This window comes from Procambarus clarkii, chromosome 5, assembly GCF_040958095.1.
Source record: "Procambarus clarkii isolate CNS0578487 chromosome 5, FALCON_Pclarkii_2.0, whole genome shotgun sequence".
Classification (NCBI taxonomy): domain Eukaryota; kingdom Metazoa; phylum Arthropoda; class Malacostraca; order Decapoda; family Cambaridae; genus Procambarus; species Procambarus clarkii.
Window position 1 is genome coordinate 18,060,436 of NC_091154.1, and position 15,106 is coordinate 18,075,541.

General features: G+C 43.8%; 1 protein-coding gene across 1 annotated transcript; it reads left to right on the plus strand.

The window, feature by feature from the left end:
• The first annotated feature begins 11,602 nt into the window (after positions 1-11,602).
• Positions 11,603-11,977, plus strand: LOC138351224 (uncharacterized). Its single transcript, XM_069302862.1, has one exon. The coding sequence runs from the start codon at positions 11,603-11,605 to the stop codon at positions 11,975-11,977; it is 375 nt and encodes a 124-aa protein (XP_069158963.1).
• Positions 11,978-15,106: the final 3,129 nt, after the last annotated feature.

Below are 15,106 nucleotides of genomic sequence, written 5' to 3' on the forward strand. Positions count from 1 at the left end.
AAATTAAATATGCTTTGCGATATAATCTAGACGAGAATGGGGGCATTGCAATAGTTGATAAACTCAATTTCAAGCGAGAACACTATAGGGAACTTAGAAAATTCTTTAATAAGTTTAATGACTTGTTGCTAGGCAAGGAAGTAAATGTCAAATTTTGTGAAATATATGATGAAGTCACACAAACATTCATACGAAAACAGGATTTGTTCAACAGAAATTGTGAGAGGGCAAGAGAAGAAAAGACAAGAAAATGGATTCAATATTGGAAGAAACCTAACCCACAAACATACCAGCAATGCAAACAAGGAAGAAACAATTACACAGCAGTGAGAAGAGAGGCAGAAAGGAACTTTGAGAAAAGTATAGTGGACAAATATAAAACAGATCAAATCCTTTTCTATAAATTCATTAAAAGCAAGCTGCATGTAAGAGATAAAATCCAGAGATTGAAAATGGGGAACAGGACTACTGAGAAAGAAAAAAAAATGTGTAAAATGCTAAATGAACAGTTCCAAAGTGTGTTTTTACAAAATGAGGATTTCAGAGAGCTGTACCAATTCCAGAGCATGCCAGAGAACATAGAGGTACAATACAATCTTGATTCGGCGCACTATATGGGACCAACCCCAGTTCATTGCGGGAATGGATTCGTTGCAAGAGGTGACCTTCAGGAGGTGTTTGTGTCAGTGTCTTTTATTGTCTCGTACACAATAAAAATGCATCATCATATTATATACTGTACCTATCTATTACTACTCTACTAAAAATTACTGTGTTACAGTTTTTATTTACCTTATTGTTGGAGTTATGTCCATCTTGAATTCTCATTACGTAAATACATCACATTACAACTCATTACGTGAGTTGTGAATATTGTACAGTACTGTACCGTACAACCTCGATTCAATGCACCCCGAATCACTGCATCTCTGGCTAGGTCACACTTTTCAGACCAGATTTACTCACTTGTTTCGACGAACAATGGTTTGCCGAAGCAGGGGATGTATGGATTTGCTAACAATGTTGGGACAGAGTTCACAGACTGGTGGAAAACTTTCCCATTTTATCACAGGTTACAATTAATAATTCCTTCATATGACAAGTTGGCTATCACAGTTTACAATTAATAATTCCTTCATATGACAAGTTGGATCACACACAAGTAGGCAAGTGGATCACAAAAGTGGTCTACAAGTGGTCCACAAACATATGATGTTAGAACAGAATTAACAGACTGGTGGAAAATTTTCCCATTCTATCAAAGGTTACAATTAATAATTCCTTCATATAACAACTTAGATCACACAAGTGGACCACACACAAAGTGAACCATATGAACCAAACACCAGCCAGAATGGTCCACACAAGTGAAACATATTAACCAAACACCAGCCAGAGTGGTCCACACAAGTGAAGCATATTAACCAAACACCAGCCAGAGTGGTCCACACAAGTGAAACATATTAACCAAACACCAGCCAGAGTGGTCCACACAAGTGAAGCATATTAACCAAACACCAGCCAGAGTGGTCCACACAAGTGAAGCATATTAACCAAACACCAGCCAGAGTGGTCCACACAAGTGAAGCATATTAACCAAACACCAGCCAGAGTGGTCCACACAAGTGAAGCATATTAACCAAACACCAGCCAGAATGGTCCACACAAGTGAAGCATATTAACCAAACACCAGCCAGAGTGGTCCACACAAGTGAAGCATATTAACCAAACACCAGCCAGAGTGGTCCACACAAGTGAAGCATATTAACCAAACACCAGCCAGAGTGGTCCACACAAGTGAAGCATATTAACCAAACACCAGCCAGAATGGTCCACACAAGTGAAACATATTAACCAAACACCAGCCAGAGTGGTCCACACAAGTGAAGCATATTAACCAAACACCAGCCAGAGTGGTCCACACAAGTGAAGCATATTAACCAAACACCAGCCAGAGTGGTCCACACAAGTGAAGCATATTAACCAAACACCAGCCAGAGTGGTCCACACAAGTGAAGCATATTAACCAAACACCAGCCAGAATGGTCCACACAAGTGAAGCATATTAACCAAACACCAGCCAGAGTGGTCCACACAAGTGAAGCATATTAACCAAACACCAGCCAGAGTGGTCCACACAAGTGAAGCATATTAACCAAACACCAGCCAGAGTGGTCCACACAAGTGAAGCATATTAACCAAACACCAGCCAGAGTGGTCCACACAAGTGAAGCATATTAACCAAACACCAGCCAGAGTGGTCCACACAAGTGAAGCATATTAACCAAACACCAGCCAGAGTGGTCCACACAAGTGAAGCATATTAACCAAACACCAGCCAGAGTGGTCCACACAAGTGAAGCATATTAACCAAACACCAGCCAGAGTGGTCCACACAAGTGAAGCATATTAACCAAACACCAGCCAGAGTGGTCCACACAAGTGAAGCATATTAACCAAACACCAGCCAGAATGGTCCACACAAGTGAAGCATATTAACCAAACACCAGCCAGAGTGGTCCACACAAGTGAAGCATATTAACCAAACACCAGCCAGAGTGGTCCACACAAGTGAAGCATATTAACCAAACACCAGCCAGAGTGGTCCACACAAGTGAAGCATATTAACCAAACACCAGCCAGAGTGGTCCACACAAGTGAAGCATATTAACCAAACACCAGCCAGAATGGTCCACACAAGTGAAGCATATTAACCAAACACCAGCCAGAATGGTCCACACAAGTGAAGCATATTAACCAAACACCAGCCAGAGTGGTCCACACAAGTGAACGACTGTGCTTCCATGATCTTCGTTCACCGATTTGTGGCACATGTATCTTTGTAGATTAATTTAATGACTGAAGTGTGAATAGCTAACTAATGTGTTGAGATCTTATATACATTTTCTGTGATGAAACAAGATGAGTGAGGGTGGACAGATAAGGGAATACTGTACTGTAAACTTCCCTTTACAGTGAGGTTTCACTCACTTCACTTCACCCACCCACCCACTTGTTCACCCACCTGCCCGCACACCCACTTACCCACCTGTTCACCCACTTCCCTGCCCACCTGCCAACCCAGCTATCTGTTCACCCATCTGCCTGCCTGCCTACCCACCCACCTGTTCACCCAGCTGCCTGCTCAAACCTGTTAACCCACCAAGCCCATCTGCTTGCCATCCACCCATTCAAAACTCAACCTGAATGAACCCACCTATCTCTGCCTGCCCACCCACCCACCTGCCTGCCCACCCACTTTCCCTGCCCCACCTACCAGCTAGGCAGCTAACCACCCACCCAGCCCCACCTACCAGCTAGGCAGCTAACCACCCACCCAGCCCCACCTACCAGCTAGGCAGCTAACCACCCACCCAGCCCCACAAATAAATTCAAATCATGAGTGTGGTATAAAAATTGTTGGAAATGGTCCCCTTTGGACTCAGAAGTGAAAAAGTACTCTTATCCGGAAAACATGATTATCCGGCTGGGGGGGTCCTTCCCATATAGTCTGGATAATCGAGTGGAGACAGTACAGTTGAACCTCGGTTCTCGTATTTTTCAGTACTCGTACAGTACAGTACTCAATTTATCTGAAAAATTTGATTCAGTACTCGTTGTTTGCCTCGGTTTTAGGAGTTTGTTCATACACGTATGCATCCACAACAAGTGTGGCGCTTCAGTTTACCAGTGTCTCCCGTCTAGTGATGATCGCGCTTGACTTCTTTGTGAAGAATTTCATTGTTTTTGTGCTTTTTTGGTTTCTGAAAATAAAAGTTCTTGTTATATATCATGCCATGGGTTCCCATAGAAGTCAGTGGTAATGTTCAACCTAAGAAAATAGTTGTGAGGATGACAATAAAGGAAAAACAAGAGATCATTCATAGTGAGACAATGTGATGTCTTACTACAGACAAGTGTTAAAACATAGGGAAAACGTGTCTATGGATAGATTCTTAGCAAGACAAGCAAGCATTGAGCCACAACCAGGTCCTAGTGGTATGCCTGCAAAACGTAAGAGAGTTCCCTATAAATGTCATCACTGCTGTTATAATGGAAGGGGACTTCCCTTCCAAACACTAACACCTCTCCTCCTCCCCCTTCCTCGCTGTCTTCCATATGCCAACAAGAGTCCTCAATAAAGTTAAGGTATCTAAGAGTATTAAAAATGTATATTTTAGTTAATATATCTGGGGTGTGTGAAACGGATTAATTCAATTTACATTTCTTATGGGAAAATTTGTTTTGGTTTTTGAAATTTTTTGGTTTTCGTACTGTCTTTGAGAACAGATTAACTACGAAAACTGAGATATCCCTGTATATAACCCAAAAATATATAATTTGATGTAAATCCAATATTTAAAGAAATTTATGTTACTGGATCTGGCTTAAACACCAGCCTACTGTAGGGTGTATATAGACCTAGTCTGCGTTCATACAGTAGGCATCCAGTACCATTAGCTTTGTCTGCAAGTGACATCTTTGTCTGCCGGTGGAAGAATAATCATGGAATTTACCATTTTTTGACTACAACTGTATTGTTATACAAGATGTCTCAGGGGCTTGCTAGTAGAGCCTTATTAGTACCGAAAATGAGTCAATATTTTGCAAGAACTAGTAGCAGAAAATCAACCAGCACAGCCGTACGTACACACACGTATATCCATGTTGGGTATGGCTGTGCTCGTGCTAGGTACGGCTGTGCTCATGCTGGGTATGGCTGTGCTCATGCTGGGTACGGCTGTGCTCATGCTGGGTACGGCTGTGCTCATGCTGGGTACAGCTGTGCTGGTTGATTTCCTGCTACTAGTTCTTGCAAAATATTAACTCATTTTCAGCACTAATAAGATTAGCAAGTACTGTAACCACGCGATTATCCGGGATTCGAACATCCTGAAAATGCCCTTATACGGCCAAAATCGTGACCGTATAAAGTTATCTCAATATCCAGCTAAAATGGCCATGGGAGCCGGATAAAAGCTGGTTTAGCCGGATAACTTGCTGCCGATGTTACACTATCGAGACAGTCAGCCGGATAATCATTGCTGGATATGAAAGCCATGGGGCAGGCCGTACCGTATTAATCCTGTATGCCTGTGGCTCAAGACGCATGGTGGAGGAGGGGTGGGGTGGGTGGGTTGTGTCGGGAGGGTGGGAGGGGAGCGTCGGGAGGGACCACCTGGGTACAGGAATTACCATTATTTTAGAACAATTCATCATAGCCAAAAACAAATTAAATAAGTACTAGTAATTATGTAATAACAAATAAATAAGTTTCCTAAAAACAATGTGCACAGGCTGAAGTTTCCTTAAAAAATATTGGGAGTTTTTTCCTCCTGGCGGCCTACGTAACGTACTATAGCTGCCCCAAGTGGACCCGTCCAACACTGGTCAATCCATGTGCTCCCGTCCCTCGTGTTATACTACAATGTCGCGCCAAAAGTGAAATATTTTTTTAAATAACTTTTTAATTTTCATAGTAACTTTAAACATTTTTGGCCAAGACTATGTCTGGTAGCAGCATCAATTGTTCTGGAGGTGTTAAGAGGAAGAAGGTTGTCCTAGCAATTAAAGACATGTTACATGTTATACACCTCAACCAGTGAGGTATCACAGGCAAGCCAAATGCCTTCAACAAGTGAGGCTTCATAGGCAAGCCAAATGCCTTCAACAAGTGAGGCTTCACAGGCAAGCCAAGCACCTTCAACAAGTGAGGCGTCACAGGCAAGCCAAATGCCTTCAACAAGTGAGGCGTCACAGGCAAGCCAAGCACCTTCAACAAGTGAGGCGTCACAGGCAAGCCAAGCGCCTTCAACAAGTGAGGCGTCACAGGCAAGCCAAGCGCCTTCAACAAGTGAGGCGTCACAGGCAAGCCAAGCGCCTTCAACAAGTGAGGCGTCACAGGCAAGCCAAATGCCTTCAACAAGTGAGGCGTCACAGGCAAGCCAAGCGCCTTCAACAAGTGAGGCGTCACAGGCAAGCCAAATGCCTTCAACAAGTGAGGCGTCACAGGCAAGCCAAGCGCCTTCAACAAGTGAGGCGTCACAGGCAAGCCAAATGCCTTCAACAAGTGAGGTGCCACAGGCAAGCCAAATGCCTTCAACAAGTGAGGTGCCACAGGCAAGTCAAGCACCTTCAACAAGTGAGGCGCAAGCAAGTGCCTTTAACAAGTGAGGCTTCACAGGCAAGCCAAATGTCTTCAACAAATGAGGCTTCATAGGCAAGCCAAGTGCCTTTAACAAGTGAGGCTTCACAGGCAAGCCAAATGCCTTCAACAAGTGAGGCTTCATAGGCAAGCCAAGTGCCTTTAACAAGTGAGGCGCAAGTAAGCGCCTTCAACAAGTGAGGCTTCACAAGCAACTCAAATGCCTTCAACCAGTGAGGCTTCATAGGCAAGCCAAGTGCCTTTAACAAGTGAGGCGCAAGTAAGTGCCTTCAACAAGTGAGGCCTCACAAGCAACTCAAATGCCTTCAACCAGTGAGGCTTCAGCAGCTGGCAGTCAAAACTAACTTTGCTTAATGAACTGTACAGTAATTTTAAGTGTTAATTTTAGTGTTGTGTTAGTATAGGTTACATAAATTGTTAAGAATTCTTAACTTCAAGATGTGTGGCATCAATCAAGAAGACGAACACCAACAAGGTAAGTTGAGGTTTCAAGTTGAATATTTAATAATTATATGTGGCAAGGCAATTCAAATTATGTTGTTTGTAGTATAAAAATAGTTGGAAATGGTCACTTTTGGACTTGTAGGTGAAAAAGTACCATTATCTGGAACACGTGATAATCCAGCTGGGGGTCCTTCCCATATAGTCCAGATGATCGAGTGGAGACAGTATTAACAAGTCCCTGAGACACCTTGTTGTAAAACAATACAGGTGTACTCAAAAAATGGTAAATTCCACGACTATTCTTCCACCGGTGAACAAACACGTCACTCGCAGACAGAGCTAACGTCGTTCGGTGCCTACTGTATGAACGCAGACTGGGTCTATACACCCTACAGTAGGCTGGTAAGCCCGATCCAAAAACATAAATTTCTCTCAAATACTTGATTTACATCAAATCACAGAGGAGCCTCAATTAATGAATTTAATCCATTCCGGCACTGAGCTCGTTAGGTGAAACGCCCGTCTTGCGAAACAACAACACCACTATCGTCGGAGGCATCCAAGAACCAGCGGGAATGCTAGGAAGCACCACGTGGTTTCTCGTTAACCGAGCGGAAGCTCGTCAATTGAAACAAATTTTCTGTGAATGGCTCACTCATTACCTGAAATGCTCGTAGATGGGGCTGCTCATCACACGAGGTTCCTCTGTATATAGTTTTGGGTTATATATTTAGTTCAGCAACATTATTACGATAATAAGAGATATAAAAAATACTTATTCTAGAACTGATTTGTTAATTTAATTATTTTGAAGTCATAGGTTACTGAACTGTGGCGACGAAATCAAACAAAACATGCATGGTGCTGTGTGTGCACGGATTAGACCCCATCTACTCGCGCTGGAGTTGTTGAGCGAATAACAAATAATTTCTTAAATAGCAGATGTATCATGGAAAATTTCATGGAAAAATCATGGAAATCATGGAAAAAAAAATGGAAAAGAAAATTTCACCACATGTAGCTAGCTTCTCCCACTTCAGCCTTTAAATTAATTTACAAAGATACGTGTGCCAAAAGTCGGTGAACGAAAATCATGGAAACTCGGTCGTTCACTTCTTGTGTGCACCACTCTGGCTGGTGTTTGGTTAATATGGCTCACTTATTGTGTGGACCACTCTGGCTGGTGTTTGGTTAATATGGCTCACTTATTGTGTGGACCACTCTGGCTGGTGTTTAGTTAATATGGTTCACTTGTTGTGTGGTTCACTTGTCAGCTTGTGTGATCCAACTTGTTATCTGAAGGAATTATTAATTGTAACCTGTGATAGAATGGGAAAGTTTTCCACCAGTCTGTGAACTGTCCCAATATCGTAAGCAAATCCGCACATCTCCTGCTTCAGCGACCCAGAGTACAGTGGTACCTTGGTTTACGAGTTTAAATCGTTCCTGGAGACAGCTCGCATTCCGAAAACTCGTAATCCGAAGCTAATTTCCCCATAAGAAATAATGGGAAATGAATTAATCCGTTCCTGACTACCCAAAAACCTCACTTCGAACTAAATTTTATACCTAATTCATCTAAATAAACCTACAAAACTATGTTCAAGTTATTACTTACCCTTGCTGATGACTGCTGTTGGCGTATGGAAGATGGTGAGGAGGGGGGAGGAGGAGAGGTGTTACTGTTTGGAAGGGAAGTCCCCTTCCATTATCACATCAGGCAGTGAGGACTTCACTGGTATGCACACACTGGCACGTTTTGCCTGCATACCACTAGGACTTGCTTGTCTTACTAAGAATCTGTCTAAAGACACTTGTTTTCCCTACATTTTAACACTTGTCTGTAGTAAGACATCACAGTGTTATTTAAAAGGTCAATGCAACGGCCTGCTACAGCTTTATCTGGGTGAGTTTTTTCAACAAAACTTTGCAGTTCTTCCCATACATCACACATATTCTTAATCAAGAAGGGACATCCTCTACTGCCTCTACTCACAGCTATTTTCTTAGGTTGAACCTTATCAATGGCTTTCTTGAGACCCATGGCGAGATATATAACAACAACTTTTATGCTCAAATGGTCAAAAAAACGACAAAAAACTGTAAATCCTTGTGAAGAATTCAGGCGAGATAGTCACTGGGCGGGAGACACTGGTAAACTGAGGCGCGATCGCCGTGCCACCACATGCTAGTCGGCCTGTACGTGTATCAACAAACTTGTGTTCCGAGGCAACCCTCGCCTTCCGAGGCAAATTTTCCGAGCAAATCCTGTTCATATTCCGAAAAACTCGTATTCTGAGGTACCACTGTACATCGAAACGGGTGAGTAAATCCGACCTGAAAAATGTGTGACCTTGGGAGCCGGTCGGCCAAGCGGACAGCACGATGGACTTGTGATCCTGTGGTCCTGGGTTCGATCCCAGGCGCCGGCGAGAAACAATGGGCAGAGTTTCTTTCACCCTATGCCCCTGTCACCTAGCAGTACAATAGGTACCTGGGTGTTAGTCAGCTGTCACGGGCTGCTTCCTGGGGGTGGAGGCCTGGTCGAGGACCGGGCCGCGGGGACACTAAAGCCCCGAAATCATCTCAAGATAACCTCAAGATAGCCAGAGATTCGCCAAATCGGGGTACATTGAATTGAGGTTGTACTAAATCTCAAGACGAAGTGGAAAAATTACTCAAGAGGCTAGAAAGAAATAAAGCGATTGGACCTGATGGAGTTCCCCCTGGGTGCTGTGAAAATGTGTAACTGAGCTGAGCCTTCCACTCCAATTAATATTCCAGACATCCTTGTGCACAGGAATCTTAGTAGATATAATGGAAAAGGCAAACATAGTACCAGTCTATAAAAATGGTAGTCGAGAGGAACCTCTAAAGTCTAAAGTTATCTAAAGGTCTAAAGTTATCTAAAGGTCTAAAGTCTAAGCTAAACCTCTAAAGTTATAGACCCGTATCGTTAAAAAGTGTGGTAGTCAAAACATTAGAAACAATAGTTAAAAGTCAAATGAGTTGAACACCTAGAGAGTAATGACATAAAAATGGACATATAGTATGGTTTTCAAACAGGAAGATCCTGTGTAACAAATCTACTTAGTTTTTATGATAGAGCCACAAAGATACTACATGCAGGAAAGCAGTATTTGGGTCGATATGGACAATAAAAACCAGTGTTGAATGTAATAATACGCCATTTTCTGTGCGAGCCCCGGAGGCTCCCTGAAGCTATCCGAACTACTGTATGTCATGAAGCTACACGAGATACCTGGCGGCCAGGTACGTATCTCGTGTATTTCCCAGGCCCTCTACGGCCTTATGTTGCATTGGGGTGCCTGTCGCAGCCGTTAATCTCTACTTCGCCTTGAGACCTGAGGAGCTGCTGCCTCCCATGTAAGTCCCCGGTTTTCACTTATCTGTGGGAAGTTAGCTTAAGGGAGCTGACAGGGATCCTCCACAGAAAACCAGCATGGAATGCAATGAAACACCATTTTCTAGGCAAGCCCCAGAGGCTTCCTGACACCCTGCCTCCCTCCGTTCAGAGGTCATCGTCGTTCAAGAAATGGAGTGGTGGGCTGCCAGCTCGCTTGAGCCAGCCCCCCACCCCCCCTCACCCCTTTAGGAGGGGAGGGGAGGGGGGGTTTGTGCTAATGAGTGGGAGTGCTAGTTAGATGAAGTGTTGCTTGTTTTTCTTTCTGGGGGAATTCTTTTGCTCATTTTGGACATAAGTTGCAATTTTCACCAGATTGTGGTCTGTTTCATTTGCCTATCTTTCTGGGTACCTTCCCAGGTCATTGGAAATTATGACATACATTGGAACCTCAGTTTATAATTGCCCCTCTTCACAAATTTTTCGGTATACGAAGTCAATTTCCTTATGAAATTTGACTCAGTGTACGAGGTTTGCCTTAGATTACTAGTTTGTTGATACATGAATGGGTCGACGAGTGCGTGGGTATTGTTGGGCGCGGGGCGAGGCAAGCTCAGTTTAACAGTGTATCCCACCTAGTGACGATCGCGCTAGAATTCTTTGTTAAGAATTTCATTGTTTTTCTGCTTTTTTTGGTTTCTGAACATAAAAGTTCTTATTATATGTCATGCCATGGGTCCCAAGAAAGTCAGTGGTAAAGTTCAACCTAAGAAAATTAGTTGTGAGTCAAGTAGTAGATGATGTCCCTTCCTCATTAAGAAAATGTGTGAAGTATGGGAAGAACTGCAAAGTTTTGCTGAAAAAACTCACCCAGATACAGCTGTACAGGCTGTTGCATTAACCTTTTTAATGACAATGTGATGTCTCACTACACACGTGTTAAAATATAGAGAAAACAAGTGTCTTTAGACAGATTCTTAGCAAGACAAGAAAGAAGCATTGAGCCACAACCAGGTCCTAGTGGTATGCCTGCAAAACGTGAGTGCGCACCTCAGAAATGTCATCACTGCTGTTATAATGGAAGGGGACTCCCCTTCCAAACACTAAAACCTCTCCTCCTTCCCCCTCTCCTCACTGTCTTCCATATGCAAACAAGAGTCCTCAATAAAGGTTAGGTACCTGTATAGTAACAAAAATATGAGTACTGTATTCTGAATAAAATGTAATTTTTAAGTTAATATTTTTGGGTGCGTGGAATGGATTAACTCAATTTACATTATTTCTTATGGGGAAAGTTAGTTTCGGTTTACCAATTTACGGTGTACGAACCGTCTCTTGAAAGGAATTAAATTCGTAAACCAAGGAGCCACTGTACTTTAAATGTAAAGTACTCATAGGCCTTGCTCCCTGCACCTCTTTGAGGGGGGCTAGGTTTTAGCTTGTGGTCCCACTGGTAGGCATAAGGACTCCTGTGACTGTGGACCCCAAACCAATATAGCACTATATCAGTTGATAGATTCAGGGAGACAACAGGGCTTCCCCACAGGAAAGGCTTTTGGTCGAGACCGACACAAGAGACTGTTCTGGAAACTGGAACATGCTGGAGGGGTGATAGAGAAACTTCTGACATGGATGAAAAATTTTCTGACAGACAGATGAGGGCAGTAATCAGAGGTAATGTATCTGACTGGAGGAGTGTTACTGGTGGAGTACTACAGGGTTCACTTCTTGCACCAGAAATGTTCATTGTCTACATAAATGATCTACCAGAAGGAATACACAATTATATGAACATGTTTGCAGATGATGCTAAGATACTGGGGAAAAAAGGCAATGCAGATGATTGTAGAGCCCTTCAAATTGATCTAGATAAAATAAGTGCTTGGAACGACAAGTGGCAGTTGGAATTCAATGTGAATAAACGCCATGTTATGGAATGTGGAATCAGAGAAAATAGACCACACAGCTTACAAATTATGTGGAAAGGAATTACAGAACTCTAATAAAGAACGACACCTAGGGGTTATCCTCTTGAGAGGATTTTGGGGCTTAGCACTCCCCCCATGGCCCGGTCCTCGACCAGGCTTCCTTTTAGCACTCCCCCCATGGCCCGGTCCTCGACCAGGCTTCCTTTTAGCACTCCCCCCATGGCCCAGTCCTCGACCAGGCTTCCTTTTAGCACTCCCCCCATGGCCCGGTCCTCGACCAGGCTTCCTTTTAGTTACATATTCCCAGGAAGCAGCTCATAGCAGCTGTAACTCCCAGGTACCTATTTACTGCTAGGTGAATGGGGGGCATCAAGGTGAAAGAAATTCTGCCGATTTGTTTCTGCCTCCGCCGGCGATCAAACCCAGAACCTTAGAACCTTAATCCAGAGCGCTGTCCACTCAGCTGTCAGGCACCAGCAAAGGTGGTTTTGGATAGTAAGCCGGAGGAACACAAAGAACACTGTGAGAGGAGCATATGTGTCGCTTTCCAACTTCAGACTTGCTTTTAATTATAAGGATGGCAAAATACTAAAGAAACTGTTCCTGACTTCTGTGAGACCAAAATTGGAATATGCAGCAGTTGTATGGTGCCCAAATCTCAAAAGCACATAAATAGGTGAATACGACAAATTTGACAGAGTACTGGGAAGACAGGACACCACAAGCTGGTACATAAGCTGGAGAGACAGGCAGGTGTAGCTGGTAAGGTGCTCCAGTGGATAAGGGAGTATCTAAGCAATAGGAAGCAGAGAGTTACGGTGAGGGGTGAGACCTCCGGTTGGCGTGAAGTCACCAGTGGAGTCCCACAGGGCTCTGTACTCGGTCCTATCTTGTTTCTGATATATGTAAATGATCTCCCGGAGGGTATCGATTCATTTCTCTCAATGTTTGCGGACGATGCTAAAATTATGAGAAGGATTAAAACAGAAGAGGACTGTTTGAGGCTTCAAGAAGACCTAGACAAGCTGAAGGAATGGTCGAACAAATGGTTGTTAGAGTTTAACCCAACCAAATGTAATGTAATGAAGATAGGTGTAGGGAGCAGGAGGCCAGATACAAGGTATCATCTGGGAGAGGAAATTCTTCAGGAGTCAGAGAAGGAAAAAGACCTGGGGGTTGATATCACGCCAAACCTGTCTCCTGCAGCACATATCAAGCGGATAACATCAGCGGCATATGCCAGGCTGGCCAACATACGAACGGCATTCAGAAACTTGTGTAAAGAATCATTCAGAACTTTGTATACCACATATGTCAGGCCAATCCTGGAGTATGCAGCCCCAGCATGGAGTCCATATCTAGTCAAGGATAAGACTAAACTGGAAAAGGTTCAAAGGTTTGCCACCAGACTAGTACCCGAGCTGAGAGGTATGAGCTACGAGGAGAGACTACGGGAATTAAACCTCACTTCGCTGGAAGACAGAAGAGTTAGGGGGGACATGATCACCACATTCAAGATTCTGAAGGGGATTGATAGGGTAGATAAAGACAGTCTATTTAACACAAGGGGAACACGCACAAGGGGACACAGGTGGAAACTGAGTGCCCAAATGAGCAACAGAGATATTAGAAAGAACTTTTTTAGTGTCAGAGTGGTTGACAAATGGAATGCATTAGGGGATGATGTGGTGGAGGCTGACTCCATACACAGTTTCAAGTGTAGATATGACAGAGCCCGATAGGCTCAGGAATCTGTACACCTGTTGATTGACGGTTGAGAGGCGGGACCAAAGAGCCAGAGCTCAACCCCCGCAAACACAACTAGGTGAGTACAAGCGTAGCTGTCATCCTGTAACTACACTTAGGTACAGTAATTACACACACACCAACCATTCACCCTCTCACACACTCCCATATACACCCACACGCACACCAACCATCCACCCAAAGTCCATTACGGGCTTACCATAGCCTGTGCAACTTGGAACTAATGTTCCGGGTAGTTGAATTTACCACAACAACAACCACCACCACCATCCAGGGGCCTGACAGCTTAGTGGACAGAACTTTAGATTCGCAGTCCTAAGGTTCTGGGTTCGATCCCCGGTGGAGGCGGAAACAAATGGGCAGAGTTTCTTTCACCCCGATGCTATGGGCTGTTTCCTGGGGATGTGTGTAACAAAAATGAGGCCTGGTTGAGGACTGGGCCACGGGGATGCTAAGCCTCAAAATCATCTCAAGATAACCGCAAGAAGATAACCACCTCCTGCCACACACACTTACCATCCACCCCTTCACAAGTACAAATCACACACTCACGCAACAACCACACACTGCACACACACGCACACTCCTACATGCACAAATCACTCGCCCTCACCTCATGTGAATTTTTGCACAAAATGACTGGTTTGTACTATACATTTTGTAGAGGGCCAGTGAAAGAAAGCGACAACCAAATACAAACTTACCTAAGCTTAGTATAGCACATGTATATACAGTAAGGCTTGAGACAGTATAAATTTGGAATAAGAGTTTATTATTTAATCCTAGGTTAAGTTAGGTTCATATAGTTATTGTTCCAATTATTCATGTCCGTACTCCAGGATTGTACCTGGGGGGAGTTCTTATAATCCCCAATATAATAAGGCTTGACTTATGAGAGCTTTGTCCAACAGGTTGTTGCATGGAGCAGCCTGCAGGCCTATATAAAAACATAAGAATGAAGGTAACTGCAGAAGGCCTATTGGCTCATACGAGGCAGCTCTTATTTATATCCACCCAGCTCCTGTATATATCCAACACAGTACAGTATTCCAATACCTTGAGGTTACCTTGAGGTGCTTCCGGGGCTTAGCATCCCCTGCGGCATGGTCGTCGACCAGGCCTCCTGATTGCTGGATTGGTCAACCAGGCTGTTGGACGCGGCTGCTCGCAGCCTGACGTATGAATCACAGCCTGGTTGATCTGGTATCCTTTGGAGGTTCTTATCCAGTTCTCTCTTGAACACTGTGAGGGGTCGGCCAGTTATGCCCCTCATGTGTAATGGAAGCGTGTTGAACAGTCTCGGGCCTCTGATGTTGATAAGAGTTCTCTCTCAGAGTACCTGTTGCACCTCTGCTTTTCAACGGGGATATTCTGCACATCCTGCCATGCCTTCTGGTCTCTTGTGTCAATAGTACAAAACTTCAACTTTTTGAGTAG